The following is a 24651-nucleotide window of genomic DNA, read 5'->3' on the forward strand; positions in this document are numbered from 1 at the left end:
TAGAATGCAGTATTGCAAGCTAATTCTGCTGACTGCCGGGAGTTCGATTCTCCTTGGCTCAAGGTTGACTCAGCCTTCCATCCTTCAGAGGTTGGTAAAATGAGGACCCAGATTGTTGGGGGCAAGAGGCTGACTCTGTAAACTGCTTAGAGAGGGCTGGAAAAGCACTATGAAGCGGTATATAAGTCTTAGTTGCTAGTGCTATTGCAAGCTAACTTTCCCCACATTCAGGACTTCAATCCTGATTGGCTCAAGGTTGACCCTTCCTTCCTTCCTTCCTTCCTTCCTTCCTTCCTTCCTTCCTTCCTTCCTTCCTTCCTTCCTTCCTTCCTTCCTTCCTTCCTTCCTTCCTTCCTTCCTTCATTCATTCCTTCCTTTCCTGTGTAGTGGTTAGAATGCAGTACTGCAGGCTAATTGTCTGCTGACTACCAGTAATTTAATCCTGAACAGCTCAAGGTTGACTCAGCCTTCCATCTTTCTGTGGTAGATAAAATGAGGACCCAGATTGTTGGGGGCAAGAGGCTGACTCTGTAAACGGTTTAGAGAGGACTGCAAAGCACTGCGAAGCGGTATATAAATCTAAGTGCTATTGCTACATTAAAAATACCTTGCAAGTCTGAAAGTACATACAGTATCCCCCCCCCTCTCATTTTTGCTGTCTAGGGAAACTAGGGAGGGTCCTTTCTGGTAAGTTTGTCACAGGGGTGTGAAATTCAGCAGGTTCTGAGGAACCGGTAGCAGAAATTTTGAGTAGTTCAGAGAACTGGCAAATGCCACCTCTGCCTGGCCCCAGAGTGGAGTGGGAATGGGGATTTTGCACTATCCTTCCCCCTGAAGTGGGGAGAGAATGGAGATTTTGCAGTATCCTTCCCCCTGGAGTGGAGTGGGAATGAAGATTTTGCAATATCCTTCCCCCAGGAGTGTGGAGGGAATGGGGATTTCACACTATCCTTCCCCCAGGAGTGGGGAGGGAATGGGGATTTTGCAATATCCTTCCCCTGGAGTGGGGAGAGAATGGAGATTTTGCAGTATCCTTCCCCCTGGAGTGGAGTGGGAATGAAGATTTTGCAATATCCTTCCCCCAGGAGTGTGGAGGGAATGGGGATTTCACACTATCCTTCCCCCAGGAGTGGGGAGGGAATGGGGATTTTGCAATATCCTTCCCCTGGAGTGGGGAAGGAATGGGGATTTTGCAGTATCCTTCCCCTGGAGTGGAGTGGGAATGAAGATTTTGCAATATCCTTCCCCCAGGAGTGTGGAGGGAATGGGGATTTCACACTATCCTTCCCCCAGGAGTGGGGAGGGAATGGGGATTTTGCAATATCCTTCCCCTGGAGTGGGGAGAGAATGGAGATTTTGCAGTATCCTTCCCCCTGGAGTGGAGTGGGAATGAAGATTTTGCAATATCCTTCCCCCAGGAGTGTGGAGGGAATGGGGATTTCACACTATCCTTCCCCCAGGAGTGGGGAAGGAATGGGGATTTTGCAATATCCTTCCCCTGGAGTGGGGAAGGAATGGGGATTTTGCAGTATCCTTCCCCTGGAGTGGGGAGGGAATGGGGATTTTGCAGTATCCTTCCCCTGGAGTGGGGAAGGAATGGGGATTTTGCAATATCCTTCCCCCAGGAGTGTGGAGGGAATGGGGATTTCACACTATCCTTCCCCCAGGAGTGGGGAGGGAATGGGGATTTTGCAGTATCCTTCCCCTGGAGTGGGGAAGGAATGGGGATTTTGCAATATCCTTCCCCTGGAGTGGGGAGGGAATGGGGATTTTGCAGTATCCTTCCCCTGGAGTGGGGAGGGAATGGGGATTTTGCAGTATCCTTCCCCTGGAGTGGGGAAGGAATGGGGATTTTGCAATATCCTTCCCCCAGGAGTGTGGAGGGAATGGGGATTTCACACTATCCTTCCCCCAGGAGTGGGGAGGGAATAGGGATTTTGCAGTATCCTTTCCCTGGAGTGGGGAAGGAATGGGGATTTTGCAATATCCTTCCTCTGGAGTGGGGAGGGAATGGGGATTTTGCAGTATCCTTCCCCTGGAGTGGGGAGGGAATGGGGATTTTGCAGTATCCTTCCCCTGGAGTGGGGAAGGAATGGGGATTTTGCAATATCCTTCCCCCAGGAGTGGGGAGGGAATGGGGATTTTGCAATATTCTTCCCCCAGGAGTGGGGATTTTGCAGTATCCTTCCCCTTGAGTGCCGTAGGAATGGAGATTTTGCAGTATCCTTCCCCTGGAGTGGGGAGGGAATGGGGATTTTGCAGTATCCTTCCCCCAGGAGTGTGGAGGGAATGGGGATTTCGCACTATCCTTCCCCTGGAGTGGGGAGGGAATGGGGATTTTGCAATATCCTTCCCCCAGGAGTGGGGAGGGAATGGGGATTTTACAGTATCCTTCTCCTGCCACGCCTACCAAGCCACTCCCACAGAACCAGTAGTAATTTCTTTTGGAATTTCACCACTGATTTGCCACACCCCTTTCCTTCTCTGGGCTTAGCTGACTCTTATCTGTTGGTTGCCTAATCTGTGGCTCTTCCTTCTGTCTCCCAAGGTATCTCCCTTATACTATGACATTTACCACATGGTGCATCTTCTGTGTCTCCCCCCCCCCTCCCCCCCATCTATAGGGAGGAGAGGCTGCTCGGCTGAATCCCCGTTACGGAATCACAGTCCAGCTGTTGGTCCTGTACTACATCTTGTCTTACGAAGAAGCCATCCTGGCCAGTTCAAAGTCTTTGGGTACGAGGCAGAGAATTTGGGGGAGGGAGGGGTTACTCTAGGGAGCACGAACGGGGTCCTCTAGAGAGCACAAAGACTGCATTAGTTGCAGCCGTGTGACTTTCGAATACAGGCTGTGCTCCCAAAGGTGATTTTTTTTTCAAGAGGCATCTGGACTTCTTGGTTTTTCCTGAAGAGGTTTCGCTTCTCATCCCAGAAGCTTCTTCAGCTTCTTGGCTGGATGGTGGGGATTTATACTCCTTGCAGGTCATTTGCATCCTTTTAGCATCTTTGAAAAGCAGCGAAATCCACATTTTGGGCCGAGAGGACCGCTGGTTTGAACGAGAGATCCAAGAAACCATCTATGTTAGGGATGGCTAACCATGCCAATAGCGCATGTGCCACACCCATAATTCCAAACAGCAACCCCCTCCCGGCACATGTGTGCACAACCCTGTTGCCCCTCCAGCGCATGTGCACATGACACTCCGCCCTCCTGAAGCTTGGGGAGGACAGAAACGGCCTCCTCCAGAAGCTGGAAACGGCCCGTTTTCGAACTTCCATTAGGCCTCTTTTTTGCCCTCCCCAGGCTTTAGAGCAGTGTTTCTCAACCTTGGCCCCTTGAAGATGCCTGGACTTCAATTCCCAGAATTCCCCAGCCAGCACTGGCTGGGGAATTCTGGAAGTTGAAGTCCAGACATCTTCAAGGAGCCAAGGTTGAGAAATACTTCTTTAGAGGCTTTCCTGAAACCTGGGAGGGGCGAAAACGGCCTCCCCCAGCATCTCGGAGGCCCTCAGGAAGCTGGAAATGGGCCATTACCGGTTTCCGGAGGGCGGCCACTAGAGGCCATTTTCGCCCTCCTCAGACTTCAGGAAAGCAAGCCTCGGGAGGGTGAAAAACGGGCCTACCAGGCCTACTGCAAGTGTGGAAACGGGCCATTTCCAGCTTCAGAGGGCCTCTGGTTTCTGAGGGATCTTGGAGTCCTAGTGGACAACCATTTAAATATGAACCAGCCGTGTGCAGCAGCTGCCAAAAAAGCCAACACAGTTCTAGGCTAAATAAACAGAGGGATGGAATCAAGATCACGTGAAGGGTTAATACCACTTTATAAGGCCACACGTGGAATATTTGCATTCAGTTTTGGTCGCCACGATGTAGAAAAGATGTGGAGATTCTAGAAAGAGTGCAGAGAAGAGCAAGAAAGAGGATTAGGGGACGAGGCTAAAACATATGAAGAACGGTTGCAGGAACTGGGTATGTCTAGTTTAATGAAAAGAAGGACCAGGGGAGACATGATAGCAGTCTTCCAATATCTCAGGGGTTGCCACAAAGAAGAGGGAGTCAAGCTATTATCCAAGGCACCCGAGGGGAGAATAAGGAGCAATGGGTAGAAACTATTCAAGGAGAGAAGCAACCTAGAACTGAGGAGGAATTTCCTGACAGTGAGAACAATGAATCAGTGGAACAGAAGTTGCCTCCAGAAGTTGTGAATGCCCCAACAATGAAAGTCTTTAAGAAGATGTTGGCCATTTGTCTGGAACGGTATAGGGTCTCCTGCCTAGGCATCAGGTTGGACTAGAAGACCTCCAAGGTCCCTTCCAACTCTGCTATTGTATTCTATTGTATTGTATTGATCTAAAAGGATGCAAATCCTTTTAGATCAATACAAGTGATTGTGGGTGCACCTCGGTTCACCCACATAACACCTATCCTCCGCGAGCTGCGCTGGCTACCTGTCGATCTCCGGATGCGCTTCAAGGTGTTACTAGTCACCCATAAAGCCCTACATGGTAGCGGATCTGGATACTTGAGAGACCGCCTTCTGCCAATTACCTCCCTGCGACCAATAAGATCACATAGATTAGGCCTCCTCCGTATTCCATCGGCCAGCCAATGCCGGCTGGCAACTACAAGGAGGAGGGCCTTCTCAGTAGTAGCCCCGACCCTTTGGAACGAGCTCCCCGTGGAGATTCGTACCCTCTCCACCGTCCAGGCCTTCCGCACAGCCCTTAAGAACTGGCTAGCCCGTCAGGCCTGGGGACAAGGATAGCCGCCCCTCCCGAATGATGAATGTATGTTGCTTACTATTTTATTATATGTCTCTATGTCAATGTCTGTATTCCCCCTCCCTGATTTTATGTGAGCCGCCCTGAGTCCCCTCAGGGAAAAGGGCGGCCTACAAATATTAAAAACAAACAACAACAACAACAACAAACAACAACAAATGACCAGCTGTCTGCAAAGAGTATAAATCCTTCCATTCCCCACCATCCAGTCAGAGCTGAAGAAGCTTCTTGGAGGAGATGCAAAACGTCCTTGAAGAAAAAAACCAAGAAAGTCCAGTTGCCTCTTGGGGAAAAAAAAAAGCACCTTTGAGACAACCATGAGGGGGGATGACTGAGAATCTCTACAAACTTTGCTGTTGCTGTCTTTGTGTTGTTGTGTCTCGCGCAGCTGCCATGCAAAGGAAGCCCAAATCTTACTCCCCCGCGCTGATGGATCAGATCCCAATTAAATTCCTCATCCGGCAGGCTCAAGGGCTGCAGCAAGAATTGGGAGGTAAGTTCAGCTAAAGTTTCATCACGGAATCCTAGAGTTGGAAGGGGCCCTTGAGATCATCTAGTTTTTCCCCCCTCCCCCACCTGGAGTTTCTGATTAAAACATCTGGAATTCTGATTAAAGCATCTCTGACCGATGGCTTGGTTTTAAAATGCCTGATAAGTTCTGTTGTCCAGGAATTGAGCCTTTTGTGTTTTCAAAAGGGGGGGGGGAAGGAATTTTTAATCACAGCGGTATCCTTGACTTACAAACGGTCGTTTAGTGCAGTGTTTCCCAACCTTGGCAACGGGAAGTGATCCGGACATCAACTCCCAGAATCCCCCAGCCAGCATTTGCTGGCTGGGGGATTCTGGGAGTTGAAGTCCGGACCGCTTCCCGTTGCCAAGGTTGGGAAACACTGGTTTAGTGAGTGTTGAGAGTATGTGTTTGTGGGGTGCCTTCCTATTGGCTAATTAGAGTGTTGAAGGCTGGTGATTGGCTGTCATTTCCTTGTGCTGGCAAGCCCTCGGCTCCTAAGTATTTGATAAGCTGGTGGTAATTCGGCACTCCTGTTAAACCGGCCCCTTGTCAGTCAACACCAATCAGCCAATAGGAAGCCACTCAATATTAACACCACTCACAGAACAGCCCAAAGCACGTAGAACGAAATTTCCCAAAATTGGGCTGCATCAGGAGTCCGAAAGCTCCCGGGGACCGACCCAAATTTGATCTCCTATCATTATCCTGGGACACGTCTTCAAGGTTGACTCAGCCTTCCATCCTTCCGAGGTGGGTAAAATGAGGACCCGGATTGTTGTTGGGGGCAATATGCTGACTCTGTAAACCGCTTAGAGAGGGCTGAAAGCCCTATGAAGCGGTATATAAGTCTAACTGCTATTGCTATTGCTACCTTTGCTTGTGAGAGAAAATGGTGTGTACGGATAGACAAAATGCACCTGATGGTCGGGGGTTGGATTCAGCTGATTCGGACCGGTTCGGTGAATCGGAGGTTAATTTTACATCTGGTTCACCGAACCGGTAGTTGTAAGAACTGGCTGGCCCTGCCCCTCTCAGGAGTCTCCACGCGGCCTGTTTTGGATGCCAGGTAAGGGCAAGGTCTGCGCAGAGGCTCTGGGAAGGTGAAAAATGGTCCTCCTGGAAGTTCCGGAAATCCGGAAACGGGCCCATTTCCAGCCTCCGGAGCTCCGGGGAGGCCGATTTCACCCTCCCGGAGACTCGAGAGAAGCCTCCGGAGGGCAAAAGCAGCACCACCCCCACCATGGTGCAGGAGGCCGAGTAGGCCATGCCCACCCAGCAACCGGGCAGAGAACCGGTTCCTACAATTTTTGAATCCCACCCCTGCTGACGGCGCAAATTTGCCGGAAGACTTAGAACAACGTGAAAAACGCCGGCGGCACAATGTAAAATGCACCAAATCTCAAAAGCATTTGATTACAGTTTAAAAACCCGGGGAGAGTAAAATAGCTTTCATTGTCATTATTAGAATTTAGAATGCAAATTGTTGGAGAGTCAGTTTAAGGTCAGGGGGGGGTGGTTTCGTCAACCTGGGCAACTTTAAGACTTGTGGACTTCAACTCCCAGAGTTCTGGGAGTTGAAGTCCACAAGTCTTAAAGTTGCCCAGGTTGGAGACCCCCTGTTTTAAGGCCCCAGGCTAGAAATTGGCGCTGTTTTCTCCGTCTGCTCCTTCCTCCCCAGGCTTGCATTCTGCCCTGCTGCGCCTCCTGGCAACCAACTATCCCCACCTCTGCATCGTGGACGACTGGATCTGTGAGGAACACATCACGGGCACTGACGTTTTGCTGCGCAAGATGCTTCTGACCAGCGCTGCCAAGAAACACTCCCCGGAGCAACTGCAGGAAGGTGGGTCTCCTTCAGAGGTGGGTTCCTACCAGTTCGCACCTATTCGGTAGAACCGGTTCGTCAAATCTACCGAACAGGTTAGAAGAGGTTCTACCAGTGGACCCGGAAAGCAGGTCACACCTACAGAAGAGGTTCCAAAATTTTTTGAAACCCACCACTTGAGTGTCTTTGTGGTGAGCTTCGGGGGTTCTGACCTAGGCTTCCTAAGAAAGCATAAATCACACGCTTAGTCCCAAGCACTCTCTTTTTATTTAAGCGGCTGTGAATTATGTTCATTCGCAGCCCGTAATGAGTCACAAACAGTCTGGGAAGAGTCCTACAGAAGTCTGCCACAGTCTTTCAGGATAAGGCTGATAAGCACCCACCTTTAGCTCCCTTGAAAGGCTGCCAGAGACCTAATTGCCAATTAGTTTTACAAGGCCAAACGGAGCACAGAGTCAAACAGATTTTCTCAGAATTTGAACAGACCAGAATGAACAAAATTGCTTCCTGCAAAGGCTCGCATCCATTTGTTCCTCTTTTATGTCTTATGGGAGGGGCCAATCATCTCCAAGCCTGACTCCCAAGTTGACCCTGTTTTCTGGCAGCTCTGCGCACGCTCACACTGGGATCAGGCTCCCGTTGTTCTTCTGCCTCGCTGATGTCAGACTCCAGAGGCTCCAGAGGCAGCACATAACTACCAGATGGCAAACATACATAAAAAACCCCATCTTCCATTACAAATTGTAGAAAGTGTGCCAGTTGGTTACAGTATTTCCATGCATCTCTTCCATAGTCGCCACCTGCTTTTCTTATCAAATCGCATATTTTTAATTCACCTATATTCATGTATATCACAATTATTATATCTCAACCTTAATTTGACTATAATTGTTTTTACATCCTTTTATATATAATATTCAAAATCTAGAATAGGATTATATGATACCATTCTATTAAATCATCCTAAAATCATCCAATCACAATACAGCTTTATAACATATTCTAGATAAAGCTTTTAAACCTCCTCTCATAATCTCCATGTGTTGTTTACATAAAATTTCATATTATCAAACTAATATATATGTATTGTTATCATTATTAATCATTATTTAACTATAGCTATTGTCACTTCATTTTATACATACTACTAGTAAACTAAATTTAGCTTAGTTTTTATTATACATTTTCACAGATAAGAAAAAGAAAATGAAATAAGAGGGTTAAAAACGGTGAAACTTAAGTGAAACACATTAGAAGGGGAAATAACATAAGGAGAATTGTACCTATTTGAAATTCCTATAAGAAGGAACGCGAAGCTCCAATGTATTGTGTAAATGTAATACAATACAATAGCAGAGTTGGAAGACTAGGGTGTTCTAGTCCAACCCCCTGCCTAGGCAGGAAACCCTACACCGTTTCAGACAAATGGCTATCCAACATCTTCTTAAAGACTTCCAGTGTTGGGGCATTCACAGGTTCTGGAGGCAAGTTGTTCCACTGGTTAATTGTCCTCACTCTTAGGAAGTTTCTCCTTAATCCCAGTTTGCTTCTCTCCTTGATTAGTTTCCACCCATTGCTTCTTGTCCTGCCTTCAGGTGCCTTGGAGAATAGCTTGACTCCCTCTTCTTTGTGGCAACCCCTGAGATTTTGGAAGACTTCTATCATGTCTCCCCTAGTCCTTCTTTTCATTAAACTAGACATACCCAGTTCCTGCAACCGTTCTTCATATGTTTTAGCCTCCAGTCCCCTAATCCTCTTTGTTGCTCTTCTCTGCACTCTTTCCAGAGTCTCCACATCTTTTCTACATCGTGGTGACCAAAACTGAATGTCGTATTCCAAGTGTGGCCTTACGAAGGCCTTGTAAAGTGGTATTAACACTTCACGTGATCTTGATTCTATCCCTCTATTTATGCAGCCTAGAACTGTGTTGGCTTTTTTGGCAGCTGCTGCACACGGCTGGCTCATATTTAAATGCTTGCAGTCTATGTCTACAGTTTTTTTTTTGTATTTTGTATGTTTGGGGGGGAAAAACATGCCAGAAATAAGAAGGAGGCACCTCGGTGGAGGCCAAATCAAACTAATTTTTTTTTTCAACATCTTTTTCTTTTTATTTAGCTTTCTCAGCCCTGCAAGGAAATCACACTCGGGTCCTGCAGATTTTGGAGCACCTAACGCTCCTCTCGGCGTCCGAGTTAATTCCTTACGCCGAAGTGTTGACATCCAACATGCACCAGCTGTTCCATCCTGGAGTCCCTCGGCGAATCCTCCAGACAGTCAACAGGATTTGGATGGCGTTGAACATGGTCATGCCACGAAGGTGGGTGGTCTGGAGCTGCTCTGGCTTGGGCTTCATCTGGAGATGTTAGGACGGTAGAGACATTCGCGACGGAGCACCGTTGCCGATAGAATGGGATATTCATAGCTCAGGGTTGAACTGTGGGGCCCTTGGGGGCTCCCTGACTTTGGTGGCTTTCTTGCAGACGTTTCATGACCTAACTAGGGAATGTTGTCAGTGCTCAAAGGGGAGGAAGAGGAGGAGGAGGAGGACTGTTGGGGTCCTTGGTGCTCTCTGAGCTTCCTTGTTTTCAGGCAGACGTTTCATGATCCCACTAAATAACATCATCAGTGCTAGAAGGTAGTGGGACTTGCTCCCTATTTATATACAGGCTTGGCAGTGTTGATGGGAGTGTTCTGGGTAGTCCATAGAATTGGGATTGGGAATTGGGATTGGGAATTGGAATTGGGATTGGGAATTGGGATTTAGAATTGGAATTTGGGATTTAGAATTGGAATTTGGAATTGGGATTTGGAATTTAGAATTGGGATTTGGAATTTGAATTTGGAATTGGAACTTGGAATTGGGATATGGAATTTGGAATTGGGATTTGGAATTGAATTTGGAATTTGGGATTGGGATTTGGAATTGGGATTTGGAATTGAATTTGGAATTTGGGATTGGGATTTGGAATTTGGAAATGGGATTTAGAATTGGAATTTAGAATTGGAATTTGGAATTGGGATTTGGAATTTAGAATTGGGATTTGGAATTTGAATTTGAAATTCAAGGAGGAGTCCCACTCCAAGACCAGATGGTGCAAGTAGTCAGGACCCTGGTCTCAGGCTGTTGTCGCTAAATGCCAGGTCTGTTGTTAATAAAGCTCCTCTCGTCCAGGACTTAATTTTAGACGAGAGGGCAGACCTGGCATGTATTACTGAAACCTGGCTGGGCCCAGAGGGAGGAGTCCCCCTTGTAGAGCTGTGCCCAGAAGGATTTCAGGTGTTGCATCAGCCGAGAGCCCAGGGAAGGGGTGGGGGTGTGGCCGTTGTTATCCGGGAGTCGTTAGTTCCTCGTAGGGTCCCTGCTCCGGAGATTGTCGGGTGTGAGTCCTTGCTGTTAAAGTTGGACCTCAAGGGTCAAGTGGGTTTGCTGCTAACGTACCTGCCTCCCAACAGCGTTGCAGCGGCCCTCCCCTCGCTCCTCGAGTCGGTAGCCGAGCTGGCAATTGAGTTCCCTAGGTTGATGGTCCTGGGGGACTTTAATTTGCCGTCGCTCGGTGAAAACTCTGATGGGGCGCAGGAGTTCATGGCTTCCATGACAGCCATGGGCTTGACCCAAGTAATTCGAGGCCCAACCCATTCAGCGGGACACATGCTTGACCTCGTATTTCTCTCGGAGCAGTGGATTTGTGATCTTGGTCTGAGGGGGAGCGACATCATACCCCTGTCGTGGTCAGACCACTGCCTACTGAGGCTCGACTTCCGGAGGCCAAACCCCCACTGTAGGGAGGAGGAACCGACCAGGTGGTTCCGCCCCAGGCGTCTTATGGAACCGTCAAGGTTCCAAACAGAGCTTGGGGTTATTCCTGACACTTTCACCCACAGTCCGGTGGAGACTCTGGCTGCTGCGTGGCACTCAGCAGCGTCGGAGGCCCTCGACCGGATTGCGCCACTGCGGCTCCTCCGAGGCGGCGGATCCCGGAGACCCCCTTGGTTCACCGAGGAGCTCCGGGAGATGAAGCGCCGGAGGAGATGCCTAGAGCACCGCTGGAGGTCCGATAAGTCCGAATCGAACCGAGCAATGGTAACCACCTGCACCAGGGAATACACCAGGGCACTTAGGGCAGCAAAAAGATCACACATAGCCACCCTGGTTGCATCCGCTGAGTCCCGTCCAGCCGCCCTGTTCAGGATAACCCGCTCCCTATTGAACAAAAGGGAGGCGGGGGAACCCTTGCAGGGCAGAGCTGAAGAATATGCCCAATTCTTAGCGGACAAAATTGCTCGGTTTCGGTCGGACTTGGACTCCACACCCGCAGTTCCAGCCGAGGCACAGGGGGACCAAGCAGAACAGCTCTGGGTTGAGTTTCAGGATGTTACCCCCGGGGATGTGGACAAGGCCATGAGAGCTGTAAGTACCTCCACCTGCGTTCTGGATCCGTGTCCCTCATGGCTGGTTACTAACTGCAGTGAGGTGACACGAGGCTGGATCCAGGCGGTAGTAACCGCCTCCCTTCGGGAGGGGAACTTCCCCGCCGCACTGAAAGCGGCGGTGGTGAGACCCCTCCTGAAGAAACCATCCTTGGATCCAGCTGTTCTTAATAGCTATCGTCCAGTCTCCAACCTTCCATTTCTGGGGAAGGTTGTTGAGAAGGTGGTGGCCTTCCAGCTCCAACGGTCCTTGGAGGAAGCAAACTACCTAGACCCCTTCCAGTCAGGCTTCAGACCCGGTTACAGCACAGAAACCGCTTTGGTCGCATTGATTGATGATCTCTGGAGAGCCAGGGATGAAGGACATTCCTCCATCCTGGTCCTCCTTGACCTCTCAGCGGCTTTCGATACCATCGACCATGGTATCCTTCTGCGACGACTGCGGGAGGTGGGAGTGGGAGGCACCGTGCTACGGTGGTTCTCCTCCTACCTCTCGGACAGGTCGCAGTCGGTGTTAGTGGGGGGGCAGAGGTCGTCCCCTAGGCCCCTAAATTTTGGGGTGCCTCAGGGCTCGGTCTTATCCCCCCTACTATTCAACATCTACATGAAACCGCTGGGAGAGATCATCCGCAGGCACGGGATTAGATACCATCAATATGCGGACGATACTCAATTGTATCTGTCCGCCCCGTGCCAACTCAATGAAGCGGTAGACGTGATGAGCCGGGGCCTTGAGGCCGTTATGGACTGGATGAGGGTTAACAAGCTTGTGCTCAACCCGGAAAAGACCGAGTGGCTGTTGTGTTTTCCTCCCAAAGATTTGACTAATATTCCACCACTCAGGCTGGGGGGCCAAATTTTATACCCCTCAGAGAGGGTTCGCAACTTGGGAGTCCTCCTGGATCCACAGCTGACATTCGACCACCACTTAACAGCTGTGACCAGGGGGGCATTCGCCCAGGTTCGCCTGGTGCGCCAGTTGCGACCCTACCTGAATCGGGAGGCTCTCACAACAGTCACTCGGGCCCTTGTGACCTCTAGGCTGGAATACTGCAATGTGCTCTACATGGGGCTGCCCTTGAAGAGCATCCGGCGACTTCAGCTAGTGCAGAACGCAGCCGCGCGAGTGATTGCGGGTGCACCTCGATTCACCCGCATAACACCTATCCTCCGCGAGCTGCGCTGGCTACCTGTCGATCTCCGGATGCGCTTCAAGGTGCTATTAGTCACCCATAAAGCCCTACATGGCAGTGGATCTGGATACCTGAGAGACCGCCTTCTGCCAATTACATCCCTGCGACCAATAAGATCCCATAGATTAGGCCTCCTCCGCATCCCATCAGCCAGCCAATGTCGGCTGGCAACTACAAGGAGGAGGGCCTTCTCAGCAGTAGCCCCGACCCTTTGGAACGAGCTCCCCGTGGAGATTCGTACCCTCTCCACCGTCCAAGCCTTCCGCATAGCCTTGAAGAACTGGCTCGCCCGTCAGGCCTGGGGATAAGGATGCCTACCCCTCCCGAATGATGAATGCATGTTGCCTACTATTTTATTATATGTTGTATCTTAATGTCTGTATTCCCCCTCCCGGTTTTCTGTGAGCCGCCCTGAGTCCCCTCAGGGAAAAGGGCGGCCTACAAATTCTAATAAAACCATAAAAAACCATAAAACCAAATTGGAACTTGGAATTGGGATATGGAATTGGGATTTGGAATTGAATTTGGAATTTGGGATTGGAATTTGGAATTGGAACTTGGAATTGGGATTTAGAATTGGGAGGAGTTGAAACAGTTTGTGTCCAGGATGTGAGGGGTCTGTAGATATTTTCCCAGCCCTCCTCCTGACCTTCGTAATATACAGATACTCACTGGAAGCCAGGCTGGTAGCCATTGGGTGTTTTTTTGCAATCTTAAACTATCTGTTGAAGTGTCTACCTGTCCTGCTTGGATTTCAGTTGTGGTCGTAAATTGAGGATGACCTGTAATCCCTCTGCCGAGAGCCGAGGTGGCGCAGTGGTTAAATGCAGTACTGCAGGCCACTTCAGCTGACTGTTATCTGCAGTTCGGCGGTTCTAATCTCACCGGCTCAAAGGTTGACTCAGCCTTCCATCCTTCCGAGGTGGGTAAAATGAGGACCCGGATTGTTGTTGGGGGCAATATGCTGACTCTGTAAAACCGCTTAGAGAGGGCTGAAAGCCCTATGAAGCGGTATATAAGTCTAACTGCTATTGCTATTGCTCTGTACCTGCAACTCCTGGGACAGGTTAGGCTATGGTTTAATGTTAGCTTGTTTGCCTTGAGTGGGTAGCTTCTTCATATTACTTCTTGAGTGTTCGTTTGGTATTAATATGAAAGGGCAAGCCATATTCCTGGTAGTCCTCGACTTATGACCACACCTGAGCATGAAACTTTTGTCACTAAGCGAGACATTTGTCAAGTGAATTTTACAACCTTTCTCCTCGCAGTTCTTAAGCGAATCACTGCTGTTAAATTAGTTGCACGGTTGTTAAATGAATCCAGCTTCCCCCGTGTGATTGCGTGACCCCAGGGCACCGCATCGGTCATAAATGTGAGTCAGTTGCCTGAGCATCTCCATTCTAATTGTCTGAATACAGAGAAGTCACAGCGGTCTTCCGGGTACAAAACGACCCTAAGTCAGTCCTTTCAGTGCTGTCGTAACTTTGAATGGTCCCTAAATGAACTGAACTACCTCTGTATAGCAATAACAAACCAGGTGTTCCTGATTCTTCGCACCTGACAGTTCCTCCAGGTGATCCCTTCTGCCTATTACACCTGGCTGGCCAGTGGAAGATAGACATTTGCTCTAACCTGGGCCTTGCCCTGATTCAGCCTGCCAGTTCTGGAAATTCTTATATTTATATTAAGTAGCCAATAACCAGGCGTTGCCCGGGTATTTATTTATAGGGGGGGGAAATGTCCGGAGTAAACATAATTTCTAATGTTGGATTTTCCCCCTTGGCAGAGGGAGCCCTCCTGTGGAGTACTATGAAGCTGTTAACCATCGCAACTCTGCTGCTCTGTACAGTAGAATCCATTTTAGAGCAGTACAGTAGAATCCATTTTAAGGCACAACAGGCTGTAGCTTAAAAGAACACACACACCAAGGGTGTTAGAGGTATCTTACACACACAGTATTTGTTTCCAGAGAGTCATCTGTGTACCAAGTTTGGTTGAAATTGCTCAAGGTGTTCCAGAGTTATGCTAGAACACACAGACACACACACACACACAGACACACACACACACACACACACACAAACACACACAGAGCCATATCTCTATCTATCTATCATCTATCTATCTATCTATCTATCTATCTATCTATCTATCTATCTATCTATCTATCTATCTATCATTTATCTATCTATCTTGTATGTATTTTTCCTCTAGATTGTGGGTAATGACAGTGAATGCCCTGCAGCCATCTGGCAAAACGGTCAGACGGCAGAAGTACACCCAGAAAGACCTTCTCATTGATCCCCTGATTGTGTTAAGGTGTGATCCAAGGGTTCACAGGTAAGGCTGTTTCCCTCTGTAGGTCACCACGGTTAAGTCCATTGCTTGTAGTCGCCTGAGGTTAGCATCGCGGTTGTTAAGCGAATCTGGCTTCTCCATGGGCTTGGCTTGGCAAAAGGGGATCGTGTGACCCCCACCCCCACCCCCGGGACATTGCAACCATCATAAATTGGGGTCGATTGGTAAGAGGCTGAATTTTGAGCCCGTGGGGACACTGGAAGGGTCGTGAAAACTGGTCATGAGCCACTTTTTTCAGTGATGTTTTAACTTTGAATGGTGGTGTTGTGGCCCATTGGCCGCTGGCCCGTCCAACAGAGGAGGAGCAGGTGTGGGGATCAAGGTCAGTATCAAGGCAACCTGAGAGGTCCAAGGGGGAAGAAGGAATGGAGCTGACAGAGACAGAGACAAAGGGATGACGGATGACCTGGGCCATCGTCATCCCTCATATGGAGAGTCAACAGCCCTCAGGTCTGGAAGTGTCTGATGAGGAAGAGGAGGAACAGCTGGGTCCAGTGCATGACGCTCAGATGCGCAGAGGGCAGAGGAGAGGAGAGCAGTGGAAATCTATGGGACGGCCTTTGGGAGGGGAGAGCCACTACTGCTAGCGAAGCCCCACCCTAGCTTTGGGGATAAAAGGCAGGGGATGGAGATGAATAGATGTGGCAGACAACTATTCATCTCCCTGCCGGATGGCCTGCTTAGGCTGCTGTATATGAGAGAGACTTTTTGCCGAGGCTGCTGGCGCTCCTAATAAAGAAAACATTTACCGTATTTTTCGGAGTATAAGACGCACCCTTTTCCCTCAAAAAAGAGGCTGAAAATGTGGGTGCATCTTATACACTGAATACAGCAATTTGTGCCTCCCAAAACTCTGCCCCTTCCTTCACCAAAATGGCCGTGCATAGCTTTTAGAAGGCTTTTAGAGAGCTCCTGGGGGCTGGGGAGGGCAGAAATGAGTGAAAAAATGGCCCGTTTTTTGCCCCCCCCCAAGCTCCCCAGCACTCTATAAGGCTATCCATGCCCTTCGCGAAAAATGAGCCATTTTTGAGAAGTGTGCAAAGTGCAAAAACTTTTTAAAAAAATGTTCCTCTTCAAAACCTTGGTGCGTCTTATACTCCAGTGCGTCTTATACTCCGAAAATTACAGTATTTAACTATGGAGGATTTGTGGTGTTTGGGAGTCAGGTCTGAACAGGTTGCTAAACGAGGACTGCATGTACACCTCTACTTCTTTTTCTCCCTCTTGCCTTCTATGTCTTTCCCCTGTTTGTGCCCCCACCCCCAGGTGTCCGCCTCTGATGGATATCACCCTGCATATGCTAAACGGCTACCTGCTGGCTTCAAAAGCTTACCTGAGCGCCCACCTCAAAGAAACGGCCGATCAGGACGTCAAGCCTTTGCAAAACAACGTCACGGGTCTGGAAGGGCCCGAAGTCACGCGGGAAGAATTGAAAAACGCATTGCTGGCAGCCCAGGTAATCTTAAAAGCATCCAGCCATTGAAAGGATCAGTTTTCAACAGCTTAGCTGCTGGGCAGACTGGTTGAGAATCCTTCGAAGCTGAATTGTTTCAAGATCTTCCCTAGTTTGGATAATGAAAACGACCAAGCTCAGAGAGCACCAAGGAGCCTTCATTTTATCCCACCTTTATTACTTTATAGATAACTGAAGATGGTGAATATACTTAATATCCTTCCTCCTCCTATTTTCCCCACAAGAGCAACTCAGTGTGTAGGGTAGGCTGAAAGAGACAGAGAGAGAGAAAGACAGAAAGACAGAGTTCGAGAAAGAAAGAGTGTGTGTGCGTGATGGGGAGAGAGAGGGAAGAGAGAGAGGGAGGGAGAGAGCGAGGGAGGGAGAGAGAGAAGAGAGAGATGGGATAGAGAGAGGGAGGAGAGAGAGGGAGGGGGAGAGAGAGGAGAGGGAGGGAGAGAGAGATGGAGAGATGGAGGAGAGAGATGGAGAGAGGGAGAGAGAAGAGAGGGGGAAGAGAGAGGGAGAGAGAGGAAGAGAGGGAGGGAGGGGGAGAGAGAGTAAGGGAGAGAGGGGGAAAGGGAGGAGAGAGGAAGGGAGAGGGAGAGAGAAGAGAGAGATGGGGTAGAGAGAGGGAGGAGAGAGAGGGAGGGAGAGAGAGGGAGGGAGAGAGAGATGGAGAGATGGAGGAGAGGGGGAGAGAGAGAGGAGAGGGGGGGAGAGAGAGGAAGATAGGGAGGGAGGGGGAGAGAGAGAGAGAAAAAGGGAGAGAGGGGGGAGAGAGAAAGGAAGGGAGGATGAGGGAGAGAGAGAGAGACCCAAAGTCACCCGGCGTTGGGGGAGATGTTGCTTTAGAATGGGTTGGCTGGAGAAATGAAACCTTTTCAAGGACTTCACAACAGGTGTGGAGTTGAAGCAGACGGTTCCCATAACAAAGTGTACTTGTTTCATTGGAAGACATGAGAGGTTGGGGGTTTGGCTGGAAAAATTATTGTTTCATTCTATGAACTGGTGCCTGGGAATTTCAGAGTTACCGTATTTTTCAGAGTTTAAGATGCACCAAGGTTTTGAAGAGGCAAAATTTTTAAATAAGTATTTGCACTCTGCAGACCTCCCAAAAACAGCCCATTTTTCACAAAAACGGACCTGTTTGTTTTTCAAAAGGGGGCATGAATAGCCTTTAGGATGCTGAGTCCTCCTGGGGGCTGGTGGGAGGGGCACAATTGAGCAAAAAACGGCCCGTTTTTCACTCATTCCTGCCCTCCCCAGACCCCAGGAGCTCTCTGAAAGCCTCCTAAAGGCTCTGCACGACCATTTTGTTGAAGAGGGCGGGGTTTTGGGAGGCATAAAATGCTGTATTCAGTGTATAAGATGCACCCAGATTTGCACCCTCTTTTTTGAGGGAAAAAGGTGCGTCTTATACTCTGAAAAATACGGTAGTTTTGCTTCGACATTACCAGGCAGTGCATTCAGTAAACAGTAAGATTTTCGGAAACGAAATGAACTTGGGGTTTTATTTGGATTCTCGAGCTGGATGTTGACTCCTAGTTGCTTTCCCTCACCGGCCATGCCCTGGTCTCAAACCTGCTTGGTTGCTCTTGACTTCCCTTCTTCCAGGATAGTGCCGCAGTGCAGATCCTCCTGGAGATTTGCTTGCCTTTGGAAGAAGAAAGTCCCCTGGGCAGGAAGTCCACCAGGCGGCTAAAGAGCCAGCCGGGAAGTGCCGCCCACAGTCCTCCAAACAAGCCGGTCAAAGAGGAGGAGGAGGAGGAGGAAGGAGGAGGAGGAGGAGGAGACGGAGAGGACGTAGAAGACAGCCTTCTCTGCAACTTGAGAGAAGTCCAGTGCCTGGTTTGCTGCCTCGTGCACCAGATGTTCATCGCCGACCCCAACATCGCTAAGCTGGTCCACTTCCAGGTGTGCGTTTGTGTTTTCAGCTGCTCTTTCGACAACCTGGCTGCTCATGCCATGCCGGACCATCTATACCCGTGATGGCGAATCTACGGCATGTGTGCCCAAAGTGGCGCGTGGAACCATGTCGCCTGGCACACGCAGCATCGCCCATTCCTCTTCCGGGTTTCTGGCGTGCATGCGCCCATGTCAATCAGCTGGCTTTGTGCGTGCGGCAGTGCCCGAAACTGGAAGAGCTGGTCTTCCGTTTTCGGTGTGAGCATGCACTCTGGCTAACTGATTGTCGCTCGGGCCATTAACGAGAAGAGTAGCTGGCTGGTGCACAGGAGCGTGCTGGAAACCGGAAGTTCAATTTCCGCTGCGCGCATGCCCACTGGGCAGCTCCCCTTCCAGGTCATGTCCAAGACAAGCATGTGCGCTCCCTTTTTGGCACCGAAAAGATTCACCATCACTGAATAGCTTTCAATGGGTTTACAATACAATGCAATGCAATACAATAGCTCCGAAGGGATCTTGGAGGTCACTTATAAAGCCCTTCATGGTATTGGACCTGGGTACTTGAGAGACCGCCTGCTGCCAATTACCTCCACTAGACCGATTAGATCCCACAGATTAGGCCTCCTCCGAATTCCATCCGCCGGCCAATGCCGACTGGCGACTACCCGGAGGAGAGCCTTCTCTGTGGCTGCTCCGACCCTCTGGAACGAGCTCCCCATGGAGATTCGAACCCTCATCACCCTCTAGGCCTTCCGCAAAGCCGTTAAAACCTGGCTGTTCCGACAGGCCTGGGGCTAAAGAGCTGTTGCCCCCCCCTCGAATGGTATGACTGTTGTGTGTTTTTTAAATTATGTATTGTTATGTTCCGTCTTCTTTATTGTACCCCCCTCCCCTGATTTGAATTGTGAGCCGCCCTGAGTCCCCTTGGGGAAAAGAGCAGCATATAAATGTAATAAAATCAATCAATCAATCAATCAATCCTCCTCGTCCCTTCTGCAATCCTCACTCCCTTCTAGCACTGATGATGTTACCGAGTTGGGTAATAAAACGTCTGCAAGAAAACACCCAGGACTTCTCATGTCCACCCTGAGCTCCAAATATTCTCCTCTGGTTTGGCTTGAAACAGGCAGGGGGGCTAAGCCAGGTGTCTTGCAGGGCCCATTTTTTTCTCCCCTTTCTCTTCAAACAGGGCTACCCTTGTGAGCTGCTTTCCCTAACCGTGGCTGGCATCCCTTCTATGCATATCTGCCTGGACTTCATCCCCGAACTGATTGCTCAGCCTGAACTGGAGAAGCAGGTACTCGCTCACTAAGCTGCCTCCCACCCCCTTCTCCTCCCCGTATGTGAGGGGGAGGGGGGAGGCGCACGAGTAATCGTCCGTCCGTCCCCCAGGCTGGCTATTTTGGCTTCCATGGCCTCCTGCAGCCTCTCTGCCAGCCAAAAACATGGAGGCTGAAAGTGGGTTGTGCGCCCCCTCCCCCCCCCCCGCAGCCCATTTTCAGCTGCAGGAGGTCGTAGAGGCTGAAAATGGGCAGCAGAGGGGGGCTGTGCATGGCCCCCCACAGCTTGTTTTTGCCGCCATAGGCACTGCCGGCCATTTTGTTGATACTTCCAGGCTGGCTCCGTGAACCGGATCTAAGCAGCCCACAAGTTGGAACCCAGCGGCAGGCCTTGAGTTTGACACGCCTGCTTTAAAGATCTTTCTTGACTCCTTTCCTTTCTTCCTTCCTTCCTTCCTTCCTTCCCTTTCTCTTTCTTTCTTTCATTCTTTCTTTCCTTCCTTTTCCTTTCTTTCTTTCCTTCCTTCCTTTCCTTTCTTCCTTCTTTTCTTCCTTTTCTTTCTTTCTTTCTTTCTTTCCTTCCTTCCTTTCCTTCCCTCCTTCTTATCCTTTCCTTTCCTTTTTCTTTCTTTCCTTCTTTCCTCCTTTCCTTTCCCTTTCTTTCTTTCTTTCCTTCTTTCCTTTCCCTTTCTTTCTTTCTTTCTTTCTTTCTTCCTTCTTTCCTTTCCTTTCCCTTTCTTTCTTTCCTTCTTTCCTTTCCCTTTCTTTCCTTTCCTTTCCTTTCCTTTCCCTTTCTTCCTTTCCTTCTTTCCTTTCCCTTTCTTTCTTTCTTTCATTCCTTCCTTCCTTTCCCTTTCTTTCTTTCTTTCTTTCTTTCTTCCTTCTTTCCTTTCCTTTCCCTTTCTTTCTTTCCTTCTTTCCTTTCCTTTTCATTTCTTTCTTTCCTTCTTTCCTTTCCTTTCCCTTTCTTTCTTTCCTTCTTTCCATTCCTTTCCTTTCCCTTTCTTTCTTTCCTTCTTTCCTTTCCTTTTCATTTCTTTCTTTCCTTCTTTCCTTTCCCTTTCTTTCTTTCCTTCTTTCCTTTCCTTTCCCTTTCTTTCTTTCCTTTCCTTTTCATTTCTTTCTTTCCTTCTTTCCTTTCCTTTCCCTTTCTTTCTTTCCTTCTTTCCTTTCCTTTCCTTTCCCTTTCTTTCTTTCCTTCTTTCCTTTCCCTTTCTTTCTTTCATTCCTTCCTTCCTTTTCCTTTCTTTCTTTCTTCCTTCCTTTCTTTTCCTTCCTTCCTTCCTTCCTTCCTTCCTTCCTTCCCAAGTGTGATTGGACAGAGAAGGCATTTATCTTTGGTGCAGATGCTCGCAGTGTATATAAAAAGATCATAGGGTACAACTAAGCAATCAGGAAACAATATCAATATAAATCGTAAGGATACAAGCCACAAAGTTACAGTCCTGCAGTCCTAAGTGGGAGGAGATGGGGGGATAGGAACGATGAGAAGACTAATAGTAATAGCAATGCAGCCTTAGTGAATGGTTTGCTTCTCCCTGTTCCAGATCTTCGCTATCCAGTTGCTTTCTTACTTGTGCATTCAGTATGCACTACCCAAGTCTCTCAGCGTGGCACGCTTGGCTATCAATGTCATGGGAACCCTGCTGACAGGTAAGGCAGGTTAGCCCTGGAAAAATCTAACCCTGGGACCTAGTTAGTGCTGGAAAGTCAAAGGTGGGATTCCATTTCTGGAACCAGACCTCTGTTTGTAGTGGGGGAAACGCAGGACCCATTTTGCCCTTCCTGGTGAGTTGAGTGACGTTGCTTCCCCCAGTCTGTTTACGTTGTCTGCCATGAATAAGATAGGATAGAATAGAATAATAGAATAGAGTAGGACAGGACAGGATAGAAAGAACAACAGAACAGAACATGGAATGGAATTAAGTAGAATAGAATATAATTCTTTATTGGCCAAGTGTGATTGGACACACAAGGAATTTGTCTTTGGTGCAGATCCTCTCAGTGTGCATAAAAAGACAAGATACATTCATTAAGAATCCTAAGGTACAACACTTAATGATAGTCATAGGATACAAATAAGAAATCAGGAAACAATCAATATCAATATAAATCGTAAAGATACAAGCCACAAAGTTACAGTCCTGCAGTCATAAGTAGGAGATGGGTGATAGGAACGATGAGAAGACTAATAGTAATAGTAATGCAGACTTAGTGAGTGGTTTGACAGTGGTGAGAATAGAATAACAGAGTTGGAAGGGACCTTGGAGGTCTTCTAGTCCAACCCCCTGCTTAGGCAAGAAACCCTACAACACTTCAGACAAATGGCTATCCAACATCATCTTAAAGACTTCCAGTGTTGGGGCATTCACAACTTCTGGAGGCAACTTCTGTTCCACTGATTAATTGTTCTCACTGTCAGGAAATTCCTCCTCAGTTCCAAGTTGTTTCTCTCCTTTATTAGTTTCCATCCATTGCTTCTTGTTCTGTCCTCAGGTGCCTTGGAGAATAGCTTGACTTCCTCTTCTTTGTGGCAACCCCTGAAATATTGGAAGACTGCTATATTGTCTCCCCTGGTCCTTCTTTTCATTGAACTAGACACACCCAGTTCCTGCAACCGTTCTTCATATGTTTTAGTCTCCAGTCCCCTAAGCCTCTTTGTTGCTCTTCTCTGCACTCTTTCTAGAGTCTCCACATCCTTTTTAAAATCATGGCGACCAAAATTGGATGCCGTATTCCAAGTGTGGCCTTATCAAGGCTTTATAAAGTGGTATTCACACTTTCTCTGCTTGTGGGATACTACCACTGCATCTTCTACGCAAGGTGCTTTACTTCAAATCTTAGAATAGAGCTCAAAGGGACCTCGGTGGTCTTCTAGTCCAACCCCCTGCTTAGGCAGGAAACCGTACACCATTTCAGACAAATGGCTATCCAACATCTTCTTAAAGACTTCCAGTGTTGGGACAGTCACAACTTCTGGAGGCAACTTCTGTTCCACTGATCAATTGTTCTCACTGTCAGGAAATTTCTCCTCAGTTCTAAGTTGCTTCTCACCTTGATTAGTTTCCAGCCATTGCTTCTTGTTGTGCCCTCAGGCGCTTTGAAGAATAGTTTGTATGAATTAGTATGTATTTACAGGTAGTCCTTGAGTTATGACAGTTCATTTAGTGACCGTTCAAAGTTACAACGGCACTGAAAAAAGTGCCTTATCATTTTTTGCACTGGTCATACATTGCAGCATTCCTATGATCATGTAATTACAATTCAGATGCTCAGTAAAAAGGACTCACATTTATGACGGTTGCCATGTCCCGGGGTTATGCGATCCCCTTTTGCGACCTTCTGACCAAGTCAATGGAGAAGCCAGACTCACTTAGCAACCATGTCAATAACTTAACAACGGCAGTGATTCGCTTTAAAACGGTGGCAAGAAAGGTCGTAAAATGGGGCAAAACTCACTTAACAGATGTCTCATTTACCAACATAAATTTTGGGCTCAGTAAGACTACGATCACAATTGAGTCCCAAATTTCCATTGCGAAGTCACGTGATCACAATTTGCGCGCTTGGCCATTCACATGTATTTATGACGGTTGATGCACCCCATGGTCATGTGGCCACTTTTTGCCATACTCCCAGCCAACTTCTGCCAGGCAAAATCCACGTGGGAAGCCGAATCTGCTTATCGACCGCATGGTTCGCTTAGCAGCAGCTACGATTTACTTAACAACCCTGGCAGAAAAGGTCGTAAAATCAGGCACACTTCCCTTAATAATTCCTTGCCTAGTCATAGAAGCCGATGTTGGTCATAAGTCGAGGACTACCTGTAGTTACCGTATTTTTCTGAATATAAGATGCTCAGAAGTATAAGACGCACCTAGCTTTTGGAGAGGAAAACAAAGGGGTGGGGGTGGGAATCTGCCTCTTGCCTCCCAGCAATTTGCCTCCTTACAGCAAACAGCAAACAGCACAGACAATATACACTGTTTGTAGTGTTACATTTCAGACTATACTTGTACAGATGCTGTTAAAATTGATGTGCTTTCTGGAAGTATATGTTATTCTCTGCTATTTAAAAGAAGATACAATAGCACTGGGCCTCTTTAGATCAAGCATTTGTTTTAAAAAGCTTCATTTCGTTAAGTTGTCTAGAACAATAATAAAGCAGTCTTTAAAAAAATAAGTCTAATAATTTGAACATTCTATAGGCATTTATAGTTATTGGCTTACCTCCTTGCAGCAAACAGGCTGATCAGCAGAAGAAAACCAAAATCTGCTTCTGCCTCCCAGGAATTTACCTCCTTGCAGCAAACAGCAAGTTTCACTTTCCATTTCAGCACAGGCCTCCCAACCATCAGCTGTTTCAGGCTGCAAGGATTGCCATAGCCTATTGCTGCTTCTGCGTTTGCTGCAAGGAGGTAAACTGTTGGGAAGCAGAGGCCAAAGGGTGGGAGGCGGTGGGTGGGCAGGGTGGGTGTATAAGACACACCCAAATTTTCACCCTCTTTTGGAGGGTGGGGGAAAAGGTGCGTCTTATACTCCCCAAAATACGGTAAGCAACCGTCTTTTGGAAATCACTACCGTTCTTTTCAAACTTGTTATTTCTGTGGTCTCCACAGTTCTGACCGAGGCCAAGCGTTACACGTTTTTTATGCCTACCCTGCCTTGCTTGGTCTCCTTCTGCCAAGCTTTTCCTCCGCTGTACGAAGACATCATGTCCCTCCTCATCCAAGTTGGACAAGTTTGTGCTTCCGACGTGGCCACAGAAACGAGGGATTTCGATCCGATTATTACACGTAAGCTACCATCTCTCAATGCTTTCAGTCGTCTTTGCTTGCCCTTGGGCTCGTGCCAGGGATGGGCAACCTTTTCGGCATCCGTGGCCAAACCAGAATGCACGGGCATGGGTCTGG

At 48.4% G+C, this 24651-nt stretch overlaps 1 protein-coding gene across 2 annotated transcripts in view; it reads left to right on the forward strand.

Annotated features, from left to right (window-relative positions):
• INTS2 (integrator complex subunit 2) overlaps positions 1-24651 on the forward strand; it is a 53574-nt gene that overhangs the window by 27949 nt on the left and 974 nt on the right. For both annotated transcript variants that reach the window (XM_032215999.1, XM_032216000.1), the window contains 10 exons: positions 2625-2736; positions 5171-5275; positions 6972-7136; positions 9234-9435; positions 14954-15079; positions 16364-16553; positions 18168-18467; positions 19648-19755; positions 21286-21391; positions 24358-24534. In XM_032215999.1, coding sequence (XP_032071890.1) covers positions 2625-2736; positions 5171-5275; positions 6972-7136; positions 9234-9435; positions 14954-15079; positions 16364-16553; positions 18168-18467; positions 19648-19755; positions 21286-21391; positions 24358-24534 — 1591 coding nt within the window. The remainder of the gene's footprint in view (positions 1-2624; positions 2737-5170; positions 5276-6971; positions 7137-9233; positions 9436-14953; positions 15080-16363; positions 16554-18167; positions 18468-19647; positions 19756-21285; positions 21392-24357; positions 24535-24651) is intronic.

The sequence above is a fragment of the Thamnophis elegans genome, chromosome 4 (assembly GCF_009769535.1).
Source record: "Thamnophis elegans isolate rThaEle1 chromosome 4, rThaEle1.pri, whole genome shotgun sequence".
Lineage (NCBI taxonomy): Eukaryota > Metazoa > Chordata > Lepidosauria > Squamata > Colubridae > Thamnophis > Thamnophis elegans.